The 25,280-nt window shown below is 38.4% G+C and overlaps 3 protein-coding genes across 8 annotated transcripts; all 3 read left to right on the top strand.

Moving 5' to 3' along the window:
• The first annotated feature begins 879 nt into the window (after nucleotides 1-879).
• LOC103520771 (HBS1-like protein) lies at nucleotides 880-17,661 on the top strand. Of its 3 annotated transcripts, none has more exons than XM_017448731.2 (12): nucleotides 880-1,079; nucleotides 3,010-3,075; nucleotides 4,102-4,404; nucleotides 4,644-4,691; nucleotides 8,879-8,959; nucleotides 9,432-9,609; nucleotides 11,393-11,629; nucleotides 15,294-15,406; nucleotides 15,867-15,983; nucleotides 16,278-16,511; nucleotides 16,898-17,071; nucleotides 17,423-17,661. In XM_017448731.2, exons 1-12 carry the CDS (start codon nucleotides 1,037-1,039, stop codon nucleotides 17,644-17,646), a joined length of 1,818 nt encoding a protein of 605 aa, XP_017304220.1. In that variant the 5' UTR covers nucleotides 880-1,036; the 3' UTR covers nucleotides 17,647-17,661. The 3 variants fall into 3 exon arrangements, with proteins under 3 accessions (XP_017304220.1, XP_017304221.1, XP_017304218.1); XM_017448732.2 differs by lacking the exon at nucleotides 880-1,079 and adding an exon at nucleotides 1,109-1,183; XM_017448729.2 differs by lacking the exon at nucleotides 880-1,079 and adding an exon at nucleotides 1,213-1,281.
• On the top strand, nucleotides 5,492-7,906 carry LOC108253915. Of its 2 annotated transcripts, XM_026831783.1 has the most exons (3): nucleotides 5,492-5,576; nucleotides 5,718-6,545; nucleotides 6,730-7,906. In XM_026831783.1, exons 2-3 carry the CDS (start codon nucleotides 5,750-5,752, stop codon nucleotides 7,140-7,142), a joined length of 1,209 nt encoding a protein of 402 aa, XP_026687584.1. In that variant the 5' UTR covers nucleotides 5,492-5,576; nucleotides 5,718-5,749; the 3' UTR covers nucleotides 7,143-7,906. The 2 variants fall into 2 exon arrangements, with proteins under 2 accessions (XP_026687584.1, XP_017304230.1); XM_017448741.2 differs by lacking the exon at nucleotides 5,492-5,576 and having other exon boundaries at nucleotides 5,642-6,545.
• LOC103520653 (catalase-like) lies at nucleotides 13,094-25,129 on the top strand. Of its 3 annotated transcripts, XM_026831774.1 has the most exons (11): nucleotides 13,430-13,521; nucleotides 14,583-14,649; nucleotides 14,823-14,947; nucleotides 18,656-18,777; nucleotides 19,803-19,953; nucleotides 20,941-21,120; nucleotides 22,149-22,340; nucleotides 23,035-23,187; nucleotides 23,832-24,064; nucleotides 24,428-24,560; nucleotides 24,888-25,129. In XM_026831774.1, exons 1-11 carry the CDS (start codon nucleotides 13,459-13,461, stop codon nucleotides 24,981-24,983), a joined length of 1,515 nt encoding a protein of 504 aa, XP_026687575.1. In that variant the 5' UTR covers nucleotides 13,430-13,458; the 3' UTR covers nucleotides 24,984-25,129. The 3 variants fall into 3 exon arrangements, with proteins under 3 accessions (XP_026687567.1, XP_026687575.1, XP_026687572.1); XM_026831766.1 differs by lacking the exons at nucleotides 13,430-13,521; nucleotides 14,823-14,947 and adding an exon at nucleotides 13,094-13,291 and having other exon boundaries at nucleotides 14,583-14,774; XM_026831771.1 differs by lacking the exon at nucleotides 14,823-14,947 and having other exon boundaries at nucleotides 14,583-14,774.
• The last annotated feature ends 151 nt before the right edge of the window (nucleotides 25,130-25,280 follow it).

Genomic DNA, 25,280 nt, shown 5'->3' with positions numbered 1-25,280 from the left:
GATGGCATTATGATTTTATTACCTAAATTTTTATTATTTTCTAAATTTTACATAAGTGGAATTTGCATGCTGTGTACACGCTTTTTGAAATTCCATTGAACGTTAATTTTTCAATTTAAAAAATTTGGACCGATTGCAATACTTTCATTACTACCTAGTATAGCTCGCTATACTATAGTAATAGAAAGTAAAAAGGTACTGCTTGGTTTCTAGAAAAACTTAAAAAGCCTGATATTTTAGGTCAGATTCGAGCTGCAGCTCGACCCACCTTGAGAAGTAAACCACCCTCTCTTACCATTCCAGACCCGAATTTTACCCTACGCCACTGCTTTCAGGTAAATTTTCCCTATGCCTGCCTACAGAACCTTTTTTAAAAATTTGACCGTGGGAAAGTTAAGGCCCAAAGTTTCTCACGATTGGTAGTTAGTATGGACATGAGCTGGTTGCTGGTTTCTTGCTTCAGTGTATTCTGTTCTCTCAAACCATTTAGACCTTTGGTGAACTTAGAAAATTTTCCATAGTTTACCTTAGCTTTTCCAGTACCTACTATGATAACTTAACTTTTGATAATTCAATTTTCAGTTAAGTCTTCAACTACTTTCCTCTTTTCCTATCCCTGCGGGGAGAAAACTGTTTTATTTTGGGAACATAAATTTGTAATGGAAAAACCTAAAAAATTTAGGCTTCACTTTAATTTTCAGTTAAGTCTTCAACTACTTTCCTCTTTTCCTATCCCTGCGGGGAGAAAACTGTTTTATTTTGGGAACATAAATTTGTAATGAAAAACCCTAAAAAATTTAGGCTTCACTTTTTTTGAAGCAGAGCGTAGTCCACACAGGCGTTAACTCTGTGAGAAGTGGCTAACTTCTCAAGTGTCCATTTCCAAATTTCCATTTCTCAAAAATCAAAAACAAAGCAATTTTTTATTTGTTCTGTTTTTCCGAATTTTCCACTGATTCAAGTTGAGTTTTCCTCTGGATTTCATGTTTCTTTGATTAAAATTTCATAGTACAATGGTGATGAGCTATGCTAAGTGATGTCACGTCATAGGAATGTAAGGTCCTTGAGATATTCGGATGGTAAGTCAGACTCCCTATGTGCCACATTATCATGTACAATGGTGATGAGCTATGCTAAGTGATGTCACGTCATAGGAATGTAAGGTCCTTGAGATATTCGGATGGTAAGTCAGACTCCCTACCCTATGTGCCACATTATCTGATGAGCTATGCTAAGTGATGTCACGTCATAGGAATGTAAGGTCCTTGAGATATTCGGATGGTAAGTCAGACTCCCTATGTGCCACACTATCATGAGCTCCATGGTCAAAGGTTATCAGCAGTCATTGTCACCATTATTCAGACCTTTTCCTAGCTGCATATAACTTACACAGAGTTCCAATAATTGGGTTCATAATTTTGATTCATACATTACCCACAGCACTGACCTGATTATGATGTAACAAGTTGCACCAATTCAACTCTGTACAGGGCTGTATTTAGTCTTAGTGTTAGAAAATAGAACATAATGGTCAAAGGTTATCAGCAGTCATTGTCACCATTATTCAGACCTTTTCCTAGCTGCATATAACTTACACAGAGTTCCAATAATTGGGCTCATAATTTTGATTCATACATTACCCACAACACTGACCTGATTATGATGTAACAAGTTGCACCATATATTCAACTCTGTACAGGGCCGTATTTAGAGTTAGAAAATAGAACATACCTTTTTTATCCTCCTTGAATATTACTAAAGTGTCCCTTTACCCGAACAGTCTAAACACATTATAATGGCCTAATAGCTTTGTTATACAAGTATAGCTTGTTGGTCATTTCATGCTATATTTGTGTTATGTCTAAGAGCCATTTCACACTGAGCGGATTTTTACCGTGCGGATTCCACTCTTGCGGTTTTTTTCCGCCTAGTCAATGAGTGTTTAATGAGTCCTTTCACACACAGCGGTATTCTAGTGAAATCCGCTCATTTTCCCTGCGGATCTGCTGGGCGTCCGCAGAAATGTTACCTACGTAAATGTAAACCACTGCGTGTGAAAGAAATCGCAGATTTTGCAGGCGGTGAAAATCCGCTCAGTGTGAAATGAGCCTAAGGCATACCACAACTTAAACACATGTAGCTTCATTTTCTTTGGCTATTTAGTCCTAGTCCACCCGTGGTCCTGTGTTCTTTTCACAGGGGCTCTGGAAAATGGTTTATTTGTCACTCTCTTAAAGCAAGTATCTTCCCTTATATCAAAGTTTTTTTTTTTTTTTCAAGTCAGCATTTAAGTGAACTGGAAGTTTGTTACCCACAGCACTGACCTGATTATGATGTAACAAGTTGCACCATATATTCAACTCTGTACAGGGCCGTATTTAGAGTTAGAAAATAGAACATACCTTTTTTATCCTCCTTGAATATTACTAAAGTGTCCCTTTACCCGAACAGTCTAAACACATTATAATGGCCTAATAGCTTTGTTATACAAGTATAGCTTGTTGGTCATTTCATGCTATATTTGTGTTATGTCTAAGAGCCATTTCACACTGAGCGGATTTTTACCGTGTGGATTCTGCTCTTGCGGTTTTTTTCCGCCTAGTCAATGAATGTTTAATGAGTCCTTTCACACAGAGCGGTATTCTAGTGAAATCCGCGCGTTTTCCCTGCGGATCCGCTGGACGTCCGCAGAAATGTTACCTACGTAAATGTAAACTGCTGTGTGTGAAAGAAATTGCGGATTTTGCAGGCGGTAAAAATCCGCTCAGTGTGAAATGAGCCTAAGGCATACCACAACTTAAACACATGTAGCTTCACTTTCTTTGGCTATTTAGTCCACCCGTGGTCCTGTGTTCTTTTCACAGGGGCTCTGGAAAATGGTTTATTTCTCACTCTCTTAAAGCTAGTATCTTCCCTTATATCAAGTTTTTTTTTTTCTTTTCAAGTCAGCATTTAAGTGAACTGGAAGTTTAAACTTTGTTAATGTGTTTCTATGTTTATGTGTTGCAGAGTATGATTATGATGATGTGTATGGACACAGTGTTGAAGATGACCACAGCATTTCACCAACAGATGGTAAGTAAATATACTAAATTGCATAGGTATCTAAGTAATTCCTAAATGAACCCTTAGTTTTATTTTCCTATTTATTACAATGTTATTTATAACTTGATGACTTTTTTGTTTTAAGTACAAAATAAAACGACTGGTATTTTTTGTCAAGTCCTTTAAGTAATTTAATTTTGAAATTTGTTTACCCAATCTATGAAAGAGAAGAAAAGAAATCAAGAGAAATGAATTACAAGGGACTCAAGGGAGTGTTTAGCAAATCAGATATAAGATGAAAATGCTTTGACACTGCTTTTGATTGTATTTTTACTTTCTATCACACCATGTGCTTTTATTGCTCACAAACTACATTATAAAGTACGTTCGTTTATAAGCTCTTACCTGATCCAATCTGATTTGAAGATGACCACAGCATTTCACCAACAGATGGTAAGTAAATATACTAAATTGCATAGGTATCTAAGTAATTCCTAAATGAACCCAATCTGATTTTCACTTTCATCATTGTTTTGGTAAGTAAGTATCATTTTATTTTTTACTAAAGTTAGTCTTGATAAGAATGATTATGATGATGTGTATGGACACAGTGTTGAAGATGACCACAGCATTTCACCAACAGATGGTAAGTAAATATACTAAATTGCATATTTGTCATAAAATCATGTCAAATTTAGCCTTGGGCTGATTCCTCAAAGGCATAGATAGTCTTTTACATAAATTTACAAATGTGTAAGATATTTTTGTTCTTTAAAAAAGAAAGGATGAGTAAACCTCGATTTTACCAGCAGCTTAGTGATAATGGCCACAAATCAACACTTGAGAAGCAAAAGGGTACCTACCCTCTGATGAAAAAATGCTTTTTGCTCAGATTAACTCTGGATTCCTGCTGTCCTGGAATTCCTGGATATGTCTTATTTATTATTCCCAAGTTGATTTTTGTTCTTGAAAAAATAGAGTATCTTCTGTTGCTTTGTTTCTTTTGTTTGTAGGTATCTACTCATTTGAAGTTTTTCTTTTCTTCCTTCATTTCAGAATCATTTTTGTTTGATAGAAGCAAGACTACACAAATAGCATCTTTTCTCGGTACTTCTGTAGAAGAAGAGCCTGAAGAAGAGGAAGAAGACAATCCTCCTGTCATAGAGTCACCTCCCCATCCTGTGCTTAGTGACTTGGAAGAAGCCCAGCTCCAATCTTGTCTGGACAAGATCCGAGATATTGTTGGAGACAGTGTTCCTGATTCGGTGGTAGTTGATACAGTCATCCGCAACCAGTTTGATGTGGACAGAAGTTTAGATCAGATTCTCAACTCTGGAAGCTCTGGTTCTGTGCCTGTAGGTAAGTAAATCAGAGTCAAACACTTTATTGGGAAATAACCAATGAGCCAGTTTTGATGTAAAAATATAAGCCATTATGCATTAGGTTTAGGTCCTTAACTAAATAGGTAACTACTTATGATCCTAATCCCAACAAAGTAACCAGTGTTCATTTCATACGTAGGAGGCTTTGTAATCTCTTAAGTACATACCACAAGTTTTTTTCTTCCTTCTAATTTTAGGTATGACCTTTTTTTTCAGATGCTCCCAAACCTCAACGAGTGAGAAAACTCCAAACTGCCAATACAGGTGAGCAAACTGAGAATATTTTATTAATACCTACATTAGGAACTATAGAATAGCCTCCATGGCCGAGTGGGTATCACACTAGGCTTGCACGCAGGAGATCAGGGTTCAATTCCTGGCGGGGCTGAGGTTTTTTTTGGCTCTGTGCTTGGAGTTTGGGGTGCACACAGCCTTGTGAGGACAATTGAGTAGGTAGCTACTTTAATCGAGTAGCAACTAGTGGCAGCATTACCAGAGTAAAAAGAAAAATTATAGATATGTCAGAAATAGTACAGGAGGCTCTTAGTAATGCTGTGATATCCACGTTACCAGAGTAAAAAGAAAAATTATAGATATGTCAGAAATAGTACAGGAGGCTCTTAGTAATGCTGTGATATCCACAAAAATTGTGAAAAAGCTCTCTGCTTCACCACAAATAAATCATGATTTAGATTTAGATTAGATTAGATTATTTTATTAATAAATTAGGTGCTTCAACTATAAAACGGAAGCAAGCATCTGGTGCAGTTGGTTGGGTTGGATACAGAGAGAGTTGAGGGATTGCAACAAGTGTGATGGGGCTGAGGGTGACAATTATGAAAGAAGAGCAAAAAATAAAATATTGAAGTTAAAAATATTTTGTTAGACAATTTTTTGCTCTATTTGCCCAGATTACTTTGAAAAAAAAAAAAAAAAAATCTCAGAATTAATAGGTTGAACTAATCAAATTTCTGTGTTTGCTCTGTCTGTTTCATGTGTTTCATTTATCAAAATAATTTCATTTCGGGAAGGTAAGATTTCCATTGTTTTTTAATTTTAGTCTAGTTTTTTTTTTCTACTTAGCCAATTTATTTCTAAAGTCTAGTTTGTACATTCTAGTTTTAACTTGGTGAGTGATATTAATTTTATTTAATTGAAATCTACTCCAATTTGGTTTAAAATGGCTGATAAAGGAAATGATCAAAGAATTTTTTTTCTACTTAGCCAATTTATTTCTAAAGTCTAGTTTGTACATTCTAGTTTTAACTTGGTGAGTGATATTAATTTTATTTAATTTGAAATCTACTCCAATTTGGTTTAAAATGGCTGATAAAGGAAATGATCAAAGAGCTCCTTTCAGCCCTGCATTTGCATCACTGCTCAACAAAGCAAATAGTTCGGTTCCAAAACCTAATTTTGGTCTTCAACACCAAAAGCCTAAACCCAACTTCGGACTCTCAAAATTGAAAGACCAAACAGTAAATTCTCCAACATTACAACCTACAAGTGAACAAGAACAGGAAAGTACTTCTAAATTTGGAGAAGTCAAACCAATTACTTTTGGAACATTGGAATCACAGAAAGAATTAAAACCAAGGATTGTGTCTTCCACACCCTTTGCTAATTTAATAAATAAGAACAAAGAGACCAGGACAAGCTTTGGAACATCTGCCCTAGAAAAGCTGTCTGCAAAATATTTGAACTCAAATCAAGTGATCACTCCAAAGTTTGGTAGTTCTACGTCTTCCTCAGCAGAGACCTCTGTGAGCCAAGGCATCTCTTGTCCAATATTTGAACGAAATGTTTCTAGTCCTGCAGACCAGTCGAATGAAATTCGACCTCTCACCTCTGCACTTCCTACGTCCAAGGAAATTCAAATTCCCCGTAGAGACTGTCAAGCTGCCTATCAGGACCCAGGAACTATTGTCTCTCCTTCAGGTGGGAGCAGTGATTTTGGTTCTCCCACATCCAAATTTACTTTCTCTCCCATACCCAATAAAACACAATCCCCTGGTACATCATTTGTAACCAGCAGTTCACCCAACGGTCGTGAGAACAAACTCTCTTCTTTCAGCAAACTGAAAGATCGTTATGCAAAGAATGCGAGAGTGGAGAATGGTGGATCTCCTAACTCCCCTAGCATGGAAGATACAGGAATTAAAAGATTCACATTTGATCTCTCCAGTGCGTTAGTGTCAGCAAGGAAAGACCAGAGTGTCCTCCAGCCTAATACTCCTAACATGAACAAGATCTTTCAGCAAACTGAAAGATCGTTATGCAAAGAATGCGAGAGTGGAGAATGGTGGATCTCCTAACTCCCCTAGCATGGAAGATACAGGAACTAAAAGATTTACATTTGATCTCTCCAGTGCGTTAGTGTCAGCAAGGAAAGACCAAAGTGTCCTCCAGCCTAATACTCCTAACATGAACAAGATCCTAACACCACAGCGTCGTACACAAGAGCACACCATAGTAGTGGATCAACTATCTTGTCTACTGGATGCAAGAGCATTGCTAGAAGTAGCACCCAGGGAGAATGCTGTGGCTCAGAAGCGTATGTCTCAGATGGGTAAAGTCATCTGTAAGAAGTGGAAGGGAGGGACCTTTGAGAATATACCGGTACAGTTTCGTACCCGCTATCATATCCCACGCTTCAAGTTTGACACTATGAGTCCAGATGATGAGATACAGGCCAAATTCAAACGCCGTCGATAGTGACCTTGAACGCTGGCAGATATACTGCTAGGTACTCTCTCTACAAAAGAGACCTAAACAGGTTTCCCATTTATGAACAATTTTTTTAATAGTCATTTGACTTCCCATTTCATTTTGAGGAAAAATTTCCATTTATTTCCCCCCTCTTTCAAAGTACCAAGTACTTTTGATGTGTGAGGAATGCGTGTGTAAAATTCATGCAGCTCAAGTTACACATTTGTGTGAGGTACAATAAATTTTATTATTTAAAATAGGAATAGATATCTTTCATGAATTTGTTTACATATTCTGCAGTATGTATTCAACTATTCATTGCATTCTGATCGTATATTTTATACGATTTTTTCCCCTCCAGTGTAGGTTGTACCTACTCAATTATTTAATTTTATATTTTTACATATCTCCTATGTATTTCTTGATAATTTATATTAGACTTAGGGTTCCTTGGAATGCTGTGAAATCTGTGACATGCTCGGTCGTAACACAATATTACATTTAATTATTATTTATATGTACGATATATGTATGGTATTTCCCTCGTATTTATTATTGGCATCATTGTTGTTTCGCTGGCATATGTAAATAGATCGCCAATAGTCACCATAAGCCTCAGTGATTTCTGGTTTGACCACTATTCTACCAGATTCAAGCCACACTACGTTGCTATGTCAACCATAGTGCAACGTCGCAAAATCATATTTATATTTGTCTATAGAATTCAGATTTTAGGTATTTATTACATATTTATTTCGGTACGAGAACACTCATCATTTTATACTTATTAAGTTATTATAGGGTCCGGCAGAAAGAACGAACGGTTTTCATTTGCCTATAACTTGTGCTCCACCAAAAACTTCGATATGAAAAAATGACCAGATACTCTGAAAACTCGTAATGTTTTGTACATTTTAAAAGAAAAATTACTACTCTAGCTTAAAAAGTGACTCCGTAGCATGATTTTGAAAACCGTCCTTTTTTCTGCCGGACCCTGTATTAATACTCAAGTTTATGTAACTTTTTTCTTTCATGTTTATACTTTTTTTTTACCATGTTAGTTTTATTTTCCTATTTATTACAATGTTATTTATAACTTGATGACTTTTTTGTTTTAAGTACAAAATAAAACGACTGGTATTTTTTGTAAAGTCCTTTAATTTAATTTTGAAATTTGTTTACCCAATCTATGAAAGAGAAGAAAAGAAATCAAGAGAAATGAATTACAAGGGAGTGTTTAGCAAATCAGATATAAGATGAAAATGCTTTGACACTGCTTTTGATTGTATTTTTACTTTCTATTACACCATGTGCTTTTATTGCTCACAAACTACATTATAAAGTACGTTCGTTTATAAGCTCTTACCTGATACAATCTGATTTTCACTTTCATCATTGTTTTGGTAAGTAAGTATCATTTTATTTTTTACTAAAGTTAGTCTTGATAAGACCAATCTGATTTTCACTTTCATCATTGTTTTGGTAAGTAAGTATCATTTTATTTTTTACTAAAGTTAGTCTTGATAAGATTTTTTTTTTTCGACATTAAATAAGGATGAGTAAACCTCGATTTTACCAGCAGCTTAGTGATAATGGCCACAAATCAACACTTGAGAAGCAAAAGGGTACCTACCCTCTGATAGAAAAAATGCTTTTTGCTCAGATTAACTCTGGATTCCTGCTGTCCTGGAGTTCCTGGATATGTCTATTTATTATTCCCAAGTTGACTATTATAATTTCAGATGCCAATGTCAAAACTGATGTCAGCAGTAACCCAAGTGCCTCCGCAGCAGATCAGAGCTTCCCGGATACATCTGGATTTGGTAAGTTCTCGTTAAAGTCACAAAAAATCTAATCCGTTTGTAGTGTATAGTGCTTAAATAACCAATGACCTTACTTACTTATACCAATACCAAGTTCTGATTATCTAATAAATATTATTAAAAAATAAAAGTTCTGATTACAGCTCAAATGGCCAGCCTATCACTTGGAGAGTAGTACGTCTGCCTTGTAAGCGCTAGGTCGCGGGTTCGGTTCCCGCCCGGGGTGGATTTTTTTATTTTTAATAAAGCTAAGTTCGGATTGTTTTTCAGCTCCTAGTTGAATGGTTTCTTCAAATTAAATTGATCCCAAGGGAATGGTAAACCCTACCTGACAAATGGAGTGTGCCTGAAGGCATGTGATGTTTTCCAATCCACTCAACCCCGATAGTTGTCACTAATGGTTTCTAGTACCCACTTGATTTATGCCCTCCAGGATGTGTCTATTAACACCAACTGTGTAACCTCTGTCTAGCTGTTCCAGAATGTATCCCGACCAAGACCCCCACCCAGAAGAAGTTAGGACCGAGTAGTAGTACTCCCGTGACACCTAGATCCCAGTCCCCTAGTACTCCAGTCTCAAGATCAAGATCCCCGGCCACACCTACCTGCACATCCCCCACTCCTGATCAAGAGCCTAGCCGATCTGTCAAGTTAGTAAAGTTATCAAATGTTTATCAGGTTGGTTTTATCAAAGAGTTGAAAGTAGGAATGCACCAGCAGAGTCTGGCGGAGTCTGCCGTTATCACCCGACTGCTCTCTCAGGTGCACAAAACCTCGGGCGAAGTTATACGGAAAAAGCCGAGAGCTCTGACCAAGTCCATGTCGGCTCAGGTTGTCATAGAAACCGTGAGGCCGATGTGTGTCGAGTTATACCGAGATGTGAAGGAGCTGGGACGGTTTATGTTGAGGGTCTCTGGAGTGACCATTGCCGCTGGACTGATCACTAAGGTAATATTTGACCAGTGCGGCTCAACTAATTTGTACAATAGTAATATTGAACTTCAGTCTCAATTTTTGTAGCTGTATGAATTACAAAGGTAGGTAATTACTTTCCGATTCTTGTTATTTTAATTTCTTTCAGTTTCTTAATGCATATCAAGAATCAGACGAATCAGTTTGAATGAATAAACTTAGGTGCGATTCAAGGAACACAAATTAAACCCTCCACAGGAGAAAAAGTCGTGGGAAAAACACCTATATTATAAGAGCACTGTATTTCTCTCATGAAGGTTTTCTTTTACAATATTGTATTTCATTAATGCCATCCATATGAATTAAATAAATTTTTCCACTTCTGGGAATCGGGTTTAGGAACGAAGAACCTCTTCGTTCCTCCCAATTGTATAAACCTTTGTCATAATTATGTACTGTCCACACAAGAGACCGAGAACAGAAATAAATTATTTTTTTCTGTTCTCCAAGAAGGTTCTGTTCTGAGGGAGGTTCTATTTTATTGTATATTTATGTTATTTTAAAAAATAAAGTAAACAATTTCAATCAATCAATTTCATGCATCTTCCCCATCTTTCTCTCTATTTTATTGTATGATGATTATAAAATAATTATAAAATAAGATATAGGTAATAAAAAGTCTCTTATGATTTATTTCAATTGTTTCTGTGTTTCAGATTTACTGATGTTACTCTTTTCTATACCACACCACCCCTTTGTCACAAGACCTGACTACCATAGCTGCCACAAATCCATCACCCCTCATCACGAGAGCTCTACAAACTCAACTTCTTGTTATCCTTTCTTATGATTTTAATTTTTTTTACTTAACTCAATATTTGAAATTGTATAGCGCGTACGTAATTCATATTTCATTGTTTAAATGTTGAAATAAAATTAAAAAGAAAAATATCTTGGGTTTTTTTTTTCTTCCAATTTTACATGTAGGTGTCTAGTTCGACCCTAGTCTAGACTAGGGTCGAACCCACACCAGTCTGTTTAGAAACCGAGTGCATATGCTATGGAAGGAAAAGTTAACAAGTATGTAAGATATGGCCAAAGTGGGTTCTTTCAACTGCTTACAAATTGAAAAAGAAAAAAAAATGTATGAATGTACTTTGACGTGAAATACCTTGGCAATTGAGTAGCTGCTTTATTCTAGTAGCGACCAGTGGTGGATTTACCAGTGTAAAAAGATCCTTGAAAGATGGAAAAATTGATTACAAAGGAAGCTCTTAGTAATGCTATGATTATTTTTCCAACTTATTGTTTCATTTCAAATCTTCAACAGTAAATAATTTCTTCCAATTCAATTGATCCCAAGGGCAAGGAAAATCTAGACTCTTGACAAATGGAGTGTGCCCGGAGGCATGTGATGTGTTACAATACACTCGACCCCGAAAGTTGTGAAAAGGGTCTGCTTTAACACAAATAAATTAACGATTGATTGAAATAATAATGTAGTTGATCTCTCCTCCTCAGGGACAAATTGAAAAAGATCGAGGAGTACACCCGAGAGCAGGCAGGCGGCAAGGGTCGTCTACATCTAGTGGTGATAGGGCATGTGGACGCAGGCAAGAGTACCCTCATGGGGCATCTGCTGTATCTGATGGGCCGAGTGAGTGCACGAGAGATACATAAGCATGAGACAGAGAGTAAGAAGTTGGGCAAGCAGAGTTTCATGTACGCGTGGATCCTGGACGAAACTGGCGAAGAGAGGTAAGGAGTTAGAGTAGATTCGTCGTAGATTCATAGAAGCTTCTTAACCTATCCTTTAGGTGATTACAAAAAAAAAAAAAAAAAAAAAAAAAATGTATGAATGTACCTACCTTCCTTAATAGAAATTAGAAAATTGTTTCCTTGTACCTACGTGAAAAACTTTGTTTACAAACCCATTTGTTGTAGAAATATTTACCCACTCATTAGGTTTACAAATAATAATTGTTTACAAAATCGCAAGTGCAAATATGCATGATATTTGCTTTTGCAATATTACGCACAAGTGTATTAAAGCTAGGACTAGGCTTACTCCAGTAATAATGTCAAGAGTTCCGGTTGCTTACATATTCAGTATGGTAGGTGTTTACATTATAACTTATACCTACCCACGTGCTATGGTTGCGTTGAATAGGTAATTAAATATCTTGTGTGATAGGTTATGGTTTCATTAAATAAATATCATGGGATTTTTTTTTATTACCTATATCTTATTTTATAATTAATTAGAGTGTGCTAACATTTTTTTTTAGGAAATATTTTAACTTGTGATAGGTGTTACGGTTGCATAAAATATCTTATTAGTGATCCATGTTGCATTTTCAACACTTCGCAGGAATGCATTGAATGCATTCCATAGGCCTAATAATTCTTAGATCATAATGACAGTTAGGTAACTTATAATGGCCAATTAGCTAGAGATAGGTGGAATAATAGCTATAAGGTACCTGGCTTATTGTGATAGAGAAGTAGTTACGTAATCGGTTATTAAAGTGGGCTATACACGTAGCAGTAACCCTACCATAGTAAGTTCATGGTTTAGGTACATTTTTACTATTCATGATTTTCCATGGTTCTCTTTATGGTTCTGTCTTTTGTCGTTTTGTGAAGCGATTAGTTGCTTTTTGTATTTTAAATGTCTCTCCGTGAGGTTTTCAGTTCATTGACCTTCTAGTAGACCTTTGAATGAATGAATCAGAATAATTTCTTGTCCAATGAACGGTTCTCTATTGTTGATTTTACGTTCTCCTATGTTTTTACATTCATTATTTTTTGTCATTTCATGTAGGTATTTCTTTGTATTTCGTGATCATGTTTACTTGAAAATGAAAACTAGATCTTTTTACTTTTTTGAAGACGAAATTTCTTACCATTGACGTTCGGCTTAAAAAAGAAGTAATTTTTGGTTATTATTAAAAGATCAATCGATTTTAAACTTTTGTTTTACACACTCATGAATACAAAATACGAAGTGTACCTACCTATATGTAAAAAATCTCGGTAAATAAACAACCGAAATAATTCCCTCACCGTATGTGGTCCAGTTGGACTCAGGTGTTCTGGTTCCTTGATCCCCGCACACATCAGGTAGAACCAGATCTTGCTTGAGGTAGGAGTTTGGTCACTATAGAATTGATATACTCAGTATAGAATTAGTGTATAGAACCATCTGTATATTCGCATCAGGTAGAACCAGATCTTGCTTGAGGTAGGAGTTTGGTCAGTATAGAATTGATATACTCAGTATAGAATTAGTGTATAGAACCATAGGAGTTTAGAACCATCTGTATATTCTGTATTCAGTATAGAACCAGACTTAGAATGGAGAGGAAGCCTCGACCCCCGTCTGCAGATCAACTGATCCAGTATGCACTTAAGGTCAAGGTAAGACGAGCTTTGAACTTGTGTTGTTTATTTTTTATACTCGTGCTTTTTTTGGCGATTTTCTTTATTTTGGGAAATTCTTGTGTGTGTGTTTTTCGTTTTTTTTGTAAGTAAATAGGTAGGTAGGCACTGGTATATTCTGTATTCAGTATAGAACCAGACTTAGAATGGAGAGGAAGCCTCGACCCCCGTCTGCAGATCAACTGATTCAGTATGCACTTAAGGTCAAGGTAAGACGAGCTTTGAACTTGTGTTGTTTATTTTTTACACTCGTGATTTTTTGGCGATTTTCTTTATTTTGGGAAATTCTTTTTTTTTGCAAGTAAAATAAATAGGTTGGTAGGTACTACAGAATACCTATCTGATGTATTTATTTGCAATAATGTAGTGTGGGAAGAGTGGTCTTTAGGTACAGGATATTTTTTTATTTGTTGGAAAGTACCACCTAGCCACCTACTCGATGTTCTTATTTTTCAAGGTTGATTTTTGCAAGAACGCATCTCCAATGGAATGGTCAATCTTTTCTCAAATTAACACGTTATGGGGGAAGGGTTCCTCTTCCAGTTTAGTGGTGGGTCCTTTTTTTCAAAGGGATGAACGTCAATGTATACCTACAAAGGTCTTTAGTGGGTCCTTTCTAAAGGTGTGTACATACACATAGTCGACCGGCCATCGATCGATGTCGACTGAAACAGGAATGGTCAATCTTTTCTCAAATTAACACGTTATGGGGGAAGGGTTCCTCTTCCAGTTTAGTGGTGGGTCCTTTTTTTCAAAGGGATTAACGTCAATGTATACCTATACAAAGGTCCTTTCTAAAGGTGTGTACATACACCTAGTCGACCGGCCATCGATCGATGTTGACTGAAACGCACGAGGTTACCACAGTCAAAGGTAAGATTTTCTAACAAGGGATTTTTTTGATTGTTTTAAGCATACCTAAATGTTCGTCACAAATATAAATATGTAGTTCCCCAATTATTAGACCTAGATAAATTTATGGCTTGACTTGGATTTGAACCACCAGCCTTTAGATCCAAAGTCCAACGCGTTAACCACTGCGCCATGAGGTCAGCCTCGTAAGGACAATTGAGTAGCTACTTTAATCGAGTAGCGGCATTGCAAGTCAAAGAAATGAGCGATGATAAATATGATGATTGAGTAAATGACTGAAACATCCACACTGCCTTGACAACCTATTCTCCTCGTCGATCGATATGCCGGTCGACTATGTTTGGACACACCTATAATATCTCTAAATTGACAAGTTCATGTGTCTTCTCTTTTCCAGGAGATCCCAGTCGACACGACATCTGCCGGTAATCCAGTGGACAGTGAGACGATCATCAAAACCATAGGCCCCCATGGCCCAGTACCTCTAGAGGACACTTACTATTTGGACAAACTCTTCCACTTTGCCGGCGAGCGAAACCCGGAGCGCGTGGTACATGCTAAGGGCGGAGGTGCTTTCGGATACTTTGAGGTAAGAAAACTGCCAGCCAGGACAGGGAGACGATCATCAAAACCATAGGCCCCCATGGCCCAGTACCTCTAGAGGACACTTACTATTTGGACAAACTCTTCCACTTTTCCGGCGAGCGGAACCCGGAGCGCGTGGTACATGCTAAGGGCGGAGGTGCTTTCGGATACTTTGAGGTAAGAAAACTGCCAGCCGGAGTGGTTAAAATAGAATTCGCCTGCCTAGTAATGAGAATAGTTCCCTTGGAGGGTATCGCGTCTGCCTTGTAAGCGCTAGGTCGCGGGTTTAATTCCTGCCCGGGCCAGATTTTATCCTGAACAGACAAGGTTCGTTCTCGGAATAGATGGCTTTTTTTTTTTTTTTTTTTTTTTTTTTTTTTTTTTTTAAGTCAAATTGTAAATACCCTCGGGTAATTCTGTACAATAAAATAAATATTGAATTGAAATAGTTACAGAAAAGCAAGAGAGATTTTACCTTTTACCTGATTAATATTTAATGTTTATTTTCTCATGAATTTTGCAGGAACCGAGGTATTACGATGGACGTGGGACAGTCACAGTTTGAAACCAAGACCAAGTACATTACACTGTTAGATGCTCCCGGACATAAGGACTTTATACCTAACATGATAACGGGTGAGAGAATTCAACTAATCTTGGTCTAACCGGGTGTAGATTTTTTATTTATTTTTTTTTAAGGAGCGCGGTATAGCTCCGCGAAGTTTTCTTATTTTTAACATAATTTCCGAACTGCTTGGCCGATTTTGACAAAATCTGGCCAAAATGTTGAAGGGAATTGATTTCTTTTTCTTTGTAGAGGTTTGATAGGGGGGACTGTAACTGCTCACGTTTTAAGGTCTGGAAATCGAAGAGACAAGGAAAACACGATTGGAGATACCCAACCGCATTGGAATGATATCAGTTTAGTATTTTACCAGATATGTAATGTCAGCCAAAAAGCAAATTATAGGGTTGATTGAGATGCTGACGGAAAACACCGATCCCATCTGAACACAGGAAAAGAAGTTATCAGGGGAATTGACAAATACCTGATTGAACGACTCATGTTGCTCTGCATTGTTTTCTTATATTCCAGGAGCAACCCAGGCAGACGTAGCTCTCCTAGTGGTGGACGCTACTCGGGGAGAATTTGAAACCGGTTTCGAGAGCGGGGGTCAAACCCGGGAACATGCCCTCCTGGTGCGATCTCTGGGTAAGTTTCACTTGAATTGAATAATAATACGATGTTTACTCTTACAATAGATACCAATAAGATTTTATGTAATTAATTTTTACGTTTGAACACTTTTTAAGCTAATCTGAGCACCCCTGTGGCCGAGTGGTTCAGAGTACCTACTGACTTTCGAACCGGTGTTATGTTTGAATCCCGGCCTGGACGAAAAAGTTCTAAAGAACATGGTTCTGAACACACATTTTTATTATTTTTCAAGCCCATGTTAAAGAATTGGGAACATCAAAGTGTTAGACAAGCCGTTTACTGTTTCAGGTGTGAATCAACTAGGCGTGGTGATCAACAAGCTAGACACAGTGTCATGGTCTCAGGATCGATTCCAGGAGATTGTCACCAAACTAGGCGCTTTCCTCAAGCAAGCTGGATTTCGTGACTCGGATATCGAGTATGTGCCATGTTCTGGGCTGACGGGGGAAAATCTGACCACCCCCTCCCAAGTCCCGGCCCTGACATCGTGGTACTCTGGACCATGCCTGCTCGATGTTATAGGTAAGATAACCCGCACTCCATTATTTATGGAAGTTCTCTTTGCATGCTACCTAACGCTATAACACCCCAGAAAGTTGCCGATTTTTTTTTTTTTATATATATATATAATGCCTTATTTTAAAGGACTTAGTGGATTAAGTTTATGAAGTAGGTACACATTTCAAAATCAGGTATTTGCGGACGGAAGTCGGATAGTAAATTTCAGATCCCAACTCTTCAAGATAACCTGGTTCTAAATAAAGGTCCATAGATTAGAAGATTTCAGAAATGTTGACCGAAAACATTACTTTCCTTCCTATAGGATAAGAAAAGTAAAAGGGAAAATGAAATGTTCAGCTTTTTTCTACAGCTTTATTTAACCTTACGCTCTTTTCTGATGTGTGCAGATAATTTCAAAACCCCATCTCGTCCTTTGACCAAACCCCTGAGGATGAGTGTGAGTGACATCTACAAGAGTACAGGTTCAGGATATTGTATAGCAGGTAGAGTGGAAACAGGCGTCATCTTGGCTGGAGAGAAGGTTATGGTGCAACCACAGAACGAGGTTACCACAGTCAAAGGTAAGATTTTCTAACAAGGGATTTTTTTGATTGTTTTAAGCATACCTAAATGTTCGTCACAAATATAAATATGTAGTTCCCCAATTATTAGACCTAGATAAATTTATGGCTTGACTTGGATTTGAACCACCAGCCTTTAGATCCAAAGTCCAACGCGTTAACCACTGCGCCATGAGGTCAGCCTCGTAAGGACAATTGAGTAGCTACTTTAATCGAGTAGCGGCATTGCAAGTCAAAGAAATGAGCGATGATAAATATGATGATTGAGTAAATGAAAGACTTGTAACACTGTGATACTCACAAAGTTGTGAAGAAGTTTGCTTCACCACAAATAATTCATGATTTGTTCAGCTGTATACGTGGATGAAATGAGTGTAAGCGCGGCCTACGCAGGTGACAATGTGAGCGTGACCTTGCTCAATTATGATCAGCAGAATGTGAGCGTCGGCTTTCTACTGAGTGAACTTAGCCACCCGTGTCCTGTGAGCAGCAAGTTTGAAGCGAGGATCGTTGTATTCAACATCACTACGCCGATCACCATAGGCTACCCGGTAAATATTTCATTCATGAATTAATGTTTCATAGTATTTGCGGTAAATATTTCATTCATAAAATATACCTACTCTACGTGTTACCCCACACAAAAATATCTTAGATACACGCCAGAGCGAGTGAGTCCATAGTCTATAAGTCCATACCCACTGAAAATTGAAACCCATCCTCTTTCTCCCAACCTTAGGGCTCTAAAACCAAGGAATATTACGTCAAAAGGACCTTTAAGGATTGTCCAAACATAGTCGACCGGCCATCGATCGACGAGGTAAATCTATGTTGTCGAGACAGTGTGGTCGGTTCAGTCGATGTCAATCGACGGCCGGTCGACTAAGTTTGGACACACCTTTAGGGATTTTTTAAGGGGACTTTTCAGCCCTATCCCATCTGGCTAAACAAAAGGTATATTCTATTTTATAAATAACCACAGGTTTTCTAAAGCATGACATTGAAATGGGGGTTTTTTCTGACGAAATTTCTGTGTGCGAAATCCATTATGTAGAATAGAATCTGAATCCGCGATCCATATTATGTTTGTATGTATGAACTATTGCACCCTTTTTTCTAAAGCACATCTCCCTATTCCCAGGTCGTTCTAAATAGAATTCGCCTGCCTAGTAATGAGAATAGTTCCCTTGGAGGGTATCGCGTCTGCCTTGTAAGCGCTAGGTCGCGGGTTTAATTCCCGCCCGGGCCAGATTTTATCCTGAACAGACAAGGTTCGTTCTCGGAATAGATGGCTTTCTCCTATCCTGTCTTCCTTCTCTCTTCGATTTCGGGATGATAAGACCTTAGCAGTTACAGTTCCCTCTATCAAATCTCTTAAAAAAAAAAAAAAAAAAAAAAAAAAAACTTTTCTTGTAAGCCGAAGCTCTTTGTATGGTCGCGAGTTCGATTCCCGCCAGAGGCCGAAACGTTCGTTATCAGAACGGCTGGCTTTCTCCTATCCTGTCTGCCTTCTCTCTTCGATTCCAGGACGATAAAATCTCCATTGTTACCGTTCTCACTAGATTCCCCACTTTTTGTTCTCAGGTGACCCATGACATTACACATTTAACGAAGGCTGCCATATTCTCGGAAATAGGGAAGCAAACCCCAGTAGCGGCCAGATTCTCCACAGTATGGGGAGAGAGAGGTTCTGCCGACACCAACAGGTAAGAATACAGCTTGAGGAAAAAATGTAAAAACGAAACAAAATCAGGGGATTTTTTCCCTTTCAAATGTTCATAACGCTTCTCATCCAGACTCAGTTTTGGCTAGTGATAGCTATAAGTTACTCGTACTCTATACTCCACGTTGCTTAACTTCAGAGTAGGTACTTCGAGTACACCTATTGTAAACAGGAGTTGTAATATTTTCAATAGTGTATAATTATTACCTACCTATTATAATTATGTTCTATAAATACCAGTAATAACTTACGTACAAGCTTCCAGAGCTTTCTTAAGTACCTATCTAGTGATTATAATCAGTTTTACGATTCTAGTAAATATCCCACGTCCATAATTCCATATCCTACGATTTTGAATGTAGGTAATTAAAACAGTTATCCCATATTACTGTGGTATGGCTAGGATTCCCATGGTAGATAGATTGGAAGGTACTGTTTTTTTGCAATAATTTATTCCAATAGCGTTTTTGTATGTTTGTCTTCTGGGTCGTGCTTTTCTTCTCACCTATCTGATAAGAAGAGTGATAAGCTGATAAAAAACATACAAGCTGTATGTGTAGTAGGTACCTATATTTCTTCTCAGATGCTATAGAAGTTTTCTATTCATAATTTGACCTATACTAGGTCTGTACCAACGAAAACCAGCTTTCGAAAAACGTAAAAAATCGGTAGTTATTTGATACTTTTCATATAACAATTCAGAAAGTGATCTAGAGAGATTTACATAGGTATGTTAATCTGTTAACAAAAAGGAGCCACTGAATAAAGGAATCTGAGAGTTTTTTCGATTTAAATTGACTACCACACATGGCCCTGTTGCTTAGAGTGTAAATAAATAAATAAAATAAAAAATAAAATTGACTACTTTTGGATAGTTCTTCTCTGCTTTGTGTTATCCGAATGTTGTCTCCTATTTGCCCATTAAAATTTGGACCTTTGGTGGTCCCGTACGGGCCGTTTTTCTGAGATCTTCAGTTCACTTACACCCTGTTTTATTCTTACTTTCAGAGATCCCCGGGGCTTTGCTCTCAAGTTCTACACAGAGGATGGTAACTGGGATCTAGTGGGGAATAACACCCCCATCTTCTTCGTAAGAGATCCGTTCAGGTTTATTCACTTCATACACAGCCAGAAGCGAAACCCCGTCACACATTTGAGGGTAAGTATTTTTTTTTTATATTTATTCAATTAATGAGGTTTTGTCGTGTCAAAATCGAAGAGGGGAGAAAGCTGGCCGTTCCAAGAACGGAAAAGTTCGGTCAGAAAATTCCGCCCTGGCCGGGATTCGAACCCAGCACCTCCAGGTGAGAGTCAGTGCTCTTGACCACTCAGCTACAGAGGTGGGCTACCTTATCTGTTTAGAATAAATTCCTCCCCTGGTGGGAATCGAACCCACGACGTAGCGGTTACACCCTCAAAGCTAATAGACTGACTGACGGTAAGTATACCAATGATACACTTACCCCCAGCTGTACCATAGTGCAGTGTGGAAATTACTTATTGAAGTTAATGTAGTGTGGGAAGAGTGGTCTTTAGGTACAGGATATTTTTTTATTTGTTGGAAAGTACCACCTAGCCACCTACTCGATGTTCTTGTTTTTCAAGGTTGATTTTTGCAAGAATGCATCTCCAATGGAATGGTCAATCTTTTCTCAAATTAACACGTTATGGGGGAAGGGTTCCTCTTCCAGTTTAGTGGTGGGTCCTTTTTTTCAAAGGGATGAACGTCAATGTATACCTATACAAAGGTCCTTAGTGGGTCCTTTCTAAAGCTGTGTACATACATATAGTCGACCGGCCATCGATCGATGGGGACTGAAACGCTTGCACGAATCCAAGGTTTTAGCTGTTACATAACTGAAGGTTTATTAGAAGCCAGCCTAGTTGGCTTGGTTGGTAGCGCGTCTGCCTTGTAAGGGCTATTCCCGCTCGGGGCGGATTTCATCCTGAACGGATAATGTTCGTCCTAGAAACGGCTGGCTTTCTCCTGTCCTGTCTTTCTTCTCTCTTCGATTTTGGGACGATAAGACCTTAGCAGGGACAAGGACTCTGATTGTTATAGTTTCCCTCTGTATAAAAAAAGACCTTAGCAGTTATGTGTTCCCTCTATCAAATATATTGAGAAAAAAAATCCCCTGATTTTCAGGACTGGGACGCATTCTGGGACTTCATCTCTCTACTCCCGGAGACCACCCATCAAGTGATGATCCTGTTCTCAGACAGAGGAATACCGGATGGATTCCGTCATATGCATGGCTATGGTTCTCACACGTTCAAGTTGGTCAATAAGGATAATGAGCCTGTCTATTGTAAATTCCACTTCAGAGTAAGTGAAACTATGATATTATTATTTTGAAGTGTTTTACCGCCTTCATGTTTCTTTGTAGCAATAAAACAACTGTTAAGGCGTGTCCAACCATAGTCGATCGGCCGTCGGTGTGGACGGCTATGTGTGAACACATCTCTACTGAGGACTCTTGGTCTGTGTCGTAGTCGTAGCATGCCCATCCCGTAGTATGTGCCTCATCAGATGTGCAAGAAGACACAATACTTCCCATTTAGGTGCTGGGCAAACACGAGGTAACCCGCTGAAATATTTGCTATCAAAATGCGATTGCGAATTTTTTTGGCGACAGTGGGCATCGAACTGGGGACCTTCTTTTCTCCCAACAATTAACAATTCTCATGATTTTCAATTTTTTATTTAACACAAAGATAATAAAATATAAAAAAATATAGCGAAATTATTTTTTAATTTTGACAAGTAGTTTTCGATTTTTTGAGCCCTGAAAAAAATGAAATATTTTTTTCCGATCTGACGTCACCGTAGCTACAAGGTACTACTAACACACTGGCGGGAGCTTTAATCATTCAAATTTGTGATAAATATGCTATTTATTTTCTTTTTCTTTTTTTCAATAATATGAAACAAAAACAAGTACTTACCTAGGTACAACAAATAGGTCTACTATCTACATTTAAAGTATTATTTTTCCTTTAAACATGGATCTGATGGATACGCTCAATGAGCCGGTAGCATGCACATCCCGTTGTATGTTCCTCATCAGATGGGCGAGAAGAGACACAATACTTCCCATTTAGGTGCTGGGCAAACACGAGTTAACCCGCTGAAATATTTGCTATCAAAATGCGATTGCGAATTTTTTTGGCGATAGTGGGCATCGAACTGGGGACCTTCTTTTCTCCCAACAAAAAAAAACGGTACGGTTAATTTTTTCTAATCTCTATGATTAAATTATCGGGGAGTCATTATCTTTTACATGAGAATCCTTAATTCTGAACATCTTGTTTTCCACTAATTCTGACAAACCCATGTATTTGTTACAATTTCAGACAGACCAAGGCATCAAGAACATTTCTCCACAGACCGCTACCAAGCTAGCAGCCACAGATCCTGATTACTCTATTCGTGACCTTTACGACAACATAGCTAAGGGTAACTTCCCCTCGTGGACTTTCTACATACAAGTGATGACCTTTGAGGAGGCCAAGACCTACAGGTGGAACCCTTTTGATGTAACAAAGGTAAGGCGAGGCAATTTATGTCACTTTTTTTTATAAGAGGTGATCTGTAACCGCTAAGGTCTTATCGTCCCGAAAGCGAAGAGAGAAGGAAGACAGTATAGAGGAAACTATTAAGGTTTTTAGTGATAGAGGTTTACCCTCTTTTAGGTCGGCTGCAAGAGGGCCAGGTACCCGTCTGGACTTTCTACATACAAGTGATGACCTTTGAGGAGGCCAAGACCTACAGGTGGAACCCTTTTGATGTAACAAAGGTAAGGCGAGGCACTTTATGTCACTTTTTTTTAAATTTTTTTATAAGAGGTGATCTGTAACCGCTAACCGCTAAGGTCTTATCGTCCCGAAAGCGAAGAGAGAAGGAAGACAGGATAGAGGAAACTATTAAGGTTTTTAGTGATAGAGGTTTACCCTCTTTTAGGTCGGCTGCAAGAGGGCCAGCTACCCGTCTCCTCATTTTAACTCTCCCAGCCTAAGTGGTCAGCCATTCGGATAACCACGCGCAACTTTGCCCGACACTAGTGATCTATTAGGAACCATATGCTCTAAATTAAGTGATCTTTGATTTTCCGGGACTTTATATGACGGAATCGCTGTTTATGAAAAGTAGCAAATCGCTCGGTAAGCACAAGACTGTGGGTTTGATGCCAATGAAGTTAGAGAATTTCGCCTTTTTGAGAATAACCTCCTTAACTTTCAGATCTGGCCCCAATCAGACTTCCCCCTACTGCCTGTAGGTCACATGGTGCTGGATAAGAACCCGGGCAACTATTATGCTGAAATCGAGCAACTTGCGTTCAATCCCAACAATCTGATACCGGGAATCGAACCTACACCTGATAAAATGCTACAGGTATGTATTTAGCTTGCTTCTGTTGATAGAGGCTTAACTCACTGTATACCTAGTCTTATACAGAGTGTTTGAAAAGTCTTGGAACCCCTGGATATTCAGGGGTTCCAAGATTTTTCGAACACTGTATAATGACGTCACTGTACAAATCGGCGACAAGCCAGGAAATAGGGATGTTACAAATCGGCGACAAGCCAGGAAAAGACAGAGCGTGATTGTCCACATGGTCACCCATCCGGACACCAACCACGAGTAATGTTTCTTATCCAACGTGCTAATAATGCTGTCTAAGATGTACCTAGGTAGTTTCAATTTTTCGTTTAAAAATTTCACCTTTTTTTTTCGTTATTTACGGAGCTTAAATTCACTATCTTTTATTTTATACGGGTGGTACAAATCGGCGACAAGCCAGGAAAAGACAGAGCGTGATTGTCCACATGGTCACCCATCCGGACACCAACCACGAGTAATGTTTCTTAAGTGATCCAACGTGCTAATAATGCTGTCTAAGATGTACCTAGGTAGTTTCAATTTTTCGTTTAAAAATTTCACTTTTTTTTCGTTATTTACGGAGCTTAAATTCACTATCTTTTATTTTATACGGGTGTTAAAGGTAATTACAAGTCCATCATTCCTCTCTCTTACAGGGTCGTCTTCACTCGTACATAGACACTCACATACACCGGCTGGGTGCTAACTTCAACCAAATCCCAGTCAACTGTCCATACAGGGTCCGAGTGGCTAATTATCAGCGTGATGCCCCCATGGCTATTGATAATCAGAATGGGGCCCCGAACTATTACCCTAATAGTTTCAAGGGACCGGAGCCCACACCGCGAGGAGCCTGGTCTACGTACAACGCCACGGGAGATGTGAAAAGGTGAGACACTTGTGTTATTTTATTATTTCTAATTTTTCCGAGAGATTTGTTTGATAGGGGGAACTATAACAACGGAGGTCCCGAAAGCGAAGAGAAGGTAGACAGGATAATAGAAAGCCAGCCGTTCCGAGAATGAACTTCATCTGTGGAGGATAAAGTTCTCCCCGAGCGGTAATCGAACCCGCGTCCTAGCGCTTACAAGGCAGGAGCGCTACCTTCGAAGCTAACACAGGCTGGAAGACGTTTTGTTTATTTATTCTATTGACGTGGGATAGACTTCTTTACATACCACTTTCGAACGCACATAATTTAAATTTACATTGTGTTGAAATAATAAAAATTGTCTTGTTTAATTTTTCCCAGGTACAAGACTGAGGACGAAGATAATTTCAGTCAGCCACGTATCTTATGGTCCAATGTATTGGATGATGCAGCTAGAGATCGTATGACCACTAATATAGCCTCGGTGCTCAAACTGGCTGCCCCATTTATACAGGTAAACATCTTTTTCGATCAATTTACGTATCCTATCTTTTTTACTTTTTTTTAAGAGATTTTATAGAGGGAACTGTATTTGCCAAGGTCTTATCGTCTCAAAAGCGAAGAGAGGACAGGATAGGAGAAAGCCCCTGCGGGAATCGAAACCGCGGCCTAGCGCTTACAAGGCAGACGCGCTACCAACCAAGCTAACTAGGCTGGCGTGTTCAGATTTCATACTTGCACGGTCTCTTATGTAGGTATTCTTTATTTCATCCTCGACGACTGTCACAAATTAACATACTAACATAGACTAATGCTAATTATTATTGATGTTGTGTTGCAGGAGAGAACGGTGAAGATGTTTTCCCAAGTGCATCCAGACTTTGGTAACAGACTCAGAAGCAAGCTACCACACTTTCAAGAGTCTGCAGAAGAATAAGGCCAGCGTGAAGCTTGAGGAAAGATCAACAGCTCGACCTCGTTTCTTGCAGGTTGTATCCCCAAATGTTAATAGTTTAATAATTCGACTTGGGGGAAAAATAGATGGAACTGTAACAACGGAGGTCTTAGTCCCGAAATCTTATGTGAAGATGTTTTCCCAAGTGCATCCAGACTTTGGTAACAGACTCAGAAGCAAGCTACCACACTTTCAAGAGTCTGCAGAAGAATAAGACCAGCGTGAAGCTTGAGGAAAGATCAACAGCTCGACCTCGTTTCTTGCAGGTTGTATCCCCAA

Source organism: Diaphorina citri, unplaced genomic scaffold (genome assembly GCF_000475195.1).
Source record: "Diaphorina citri unplaced genomic scaffold, Diaci psyllid genome assembly version 1.1 scaffold71, whole genome shotgun sequence".
NCBI classification, from domain to species: Eukaryota; Metazoa; Arthropoda; class Insecta; order Hemiptera; family Psyllidae; genus Diaphorina; species Diaphorina citri.
Note: the sequence above shows the minus strand (reverse complement) of the source record. Positions and strands in the feature narration are given on the sequence as shown.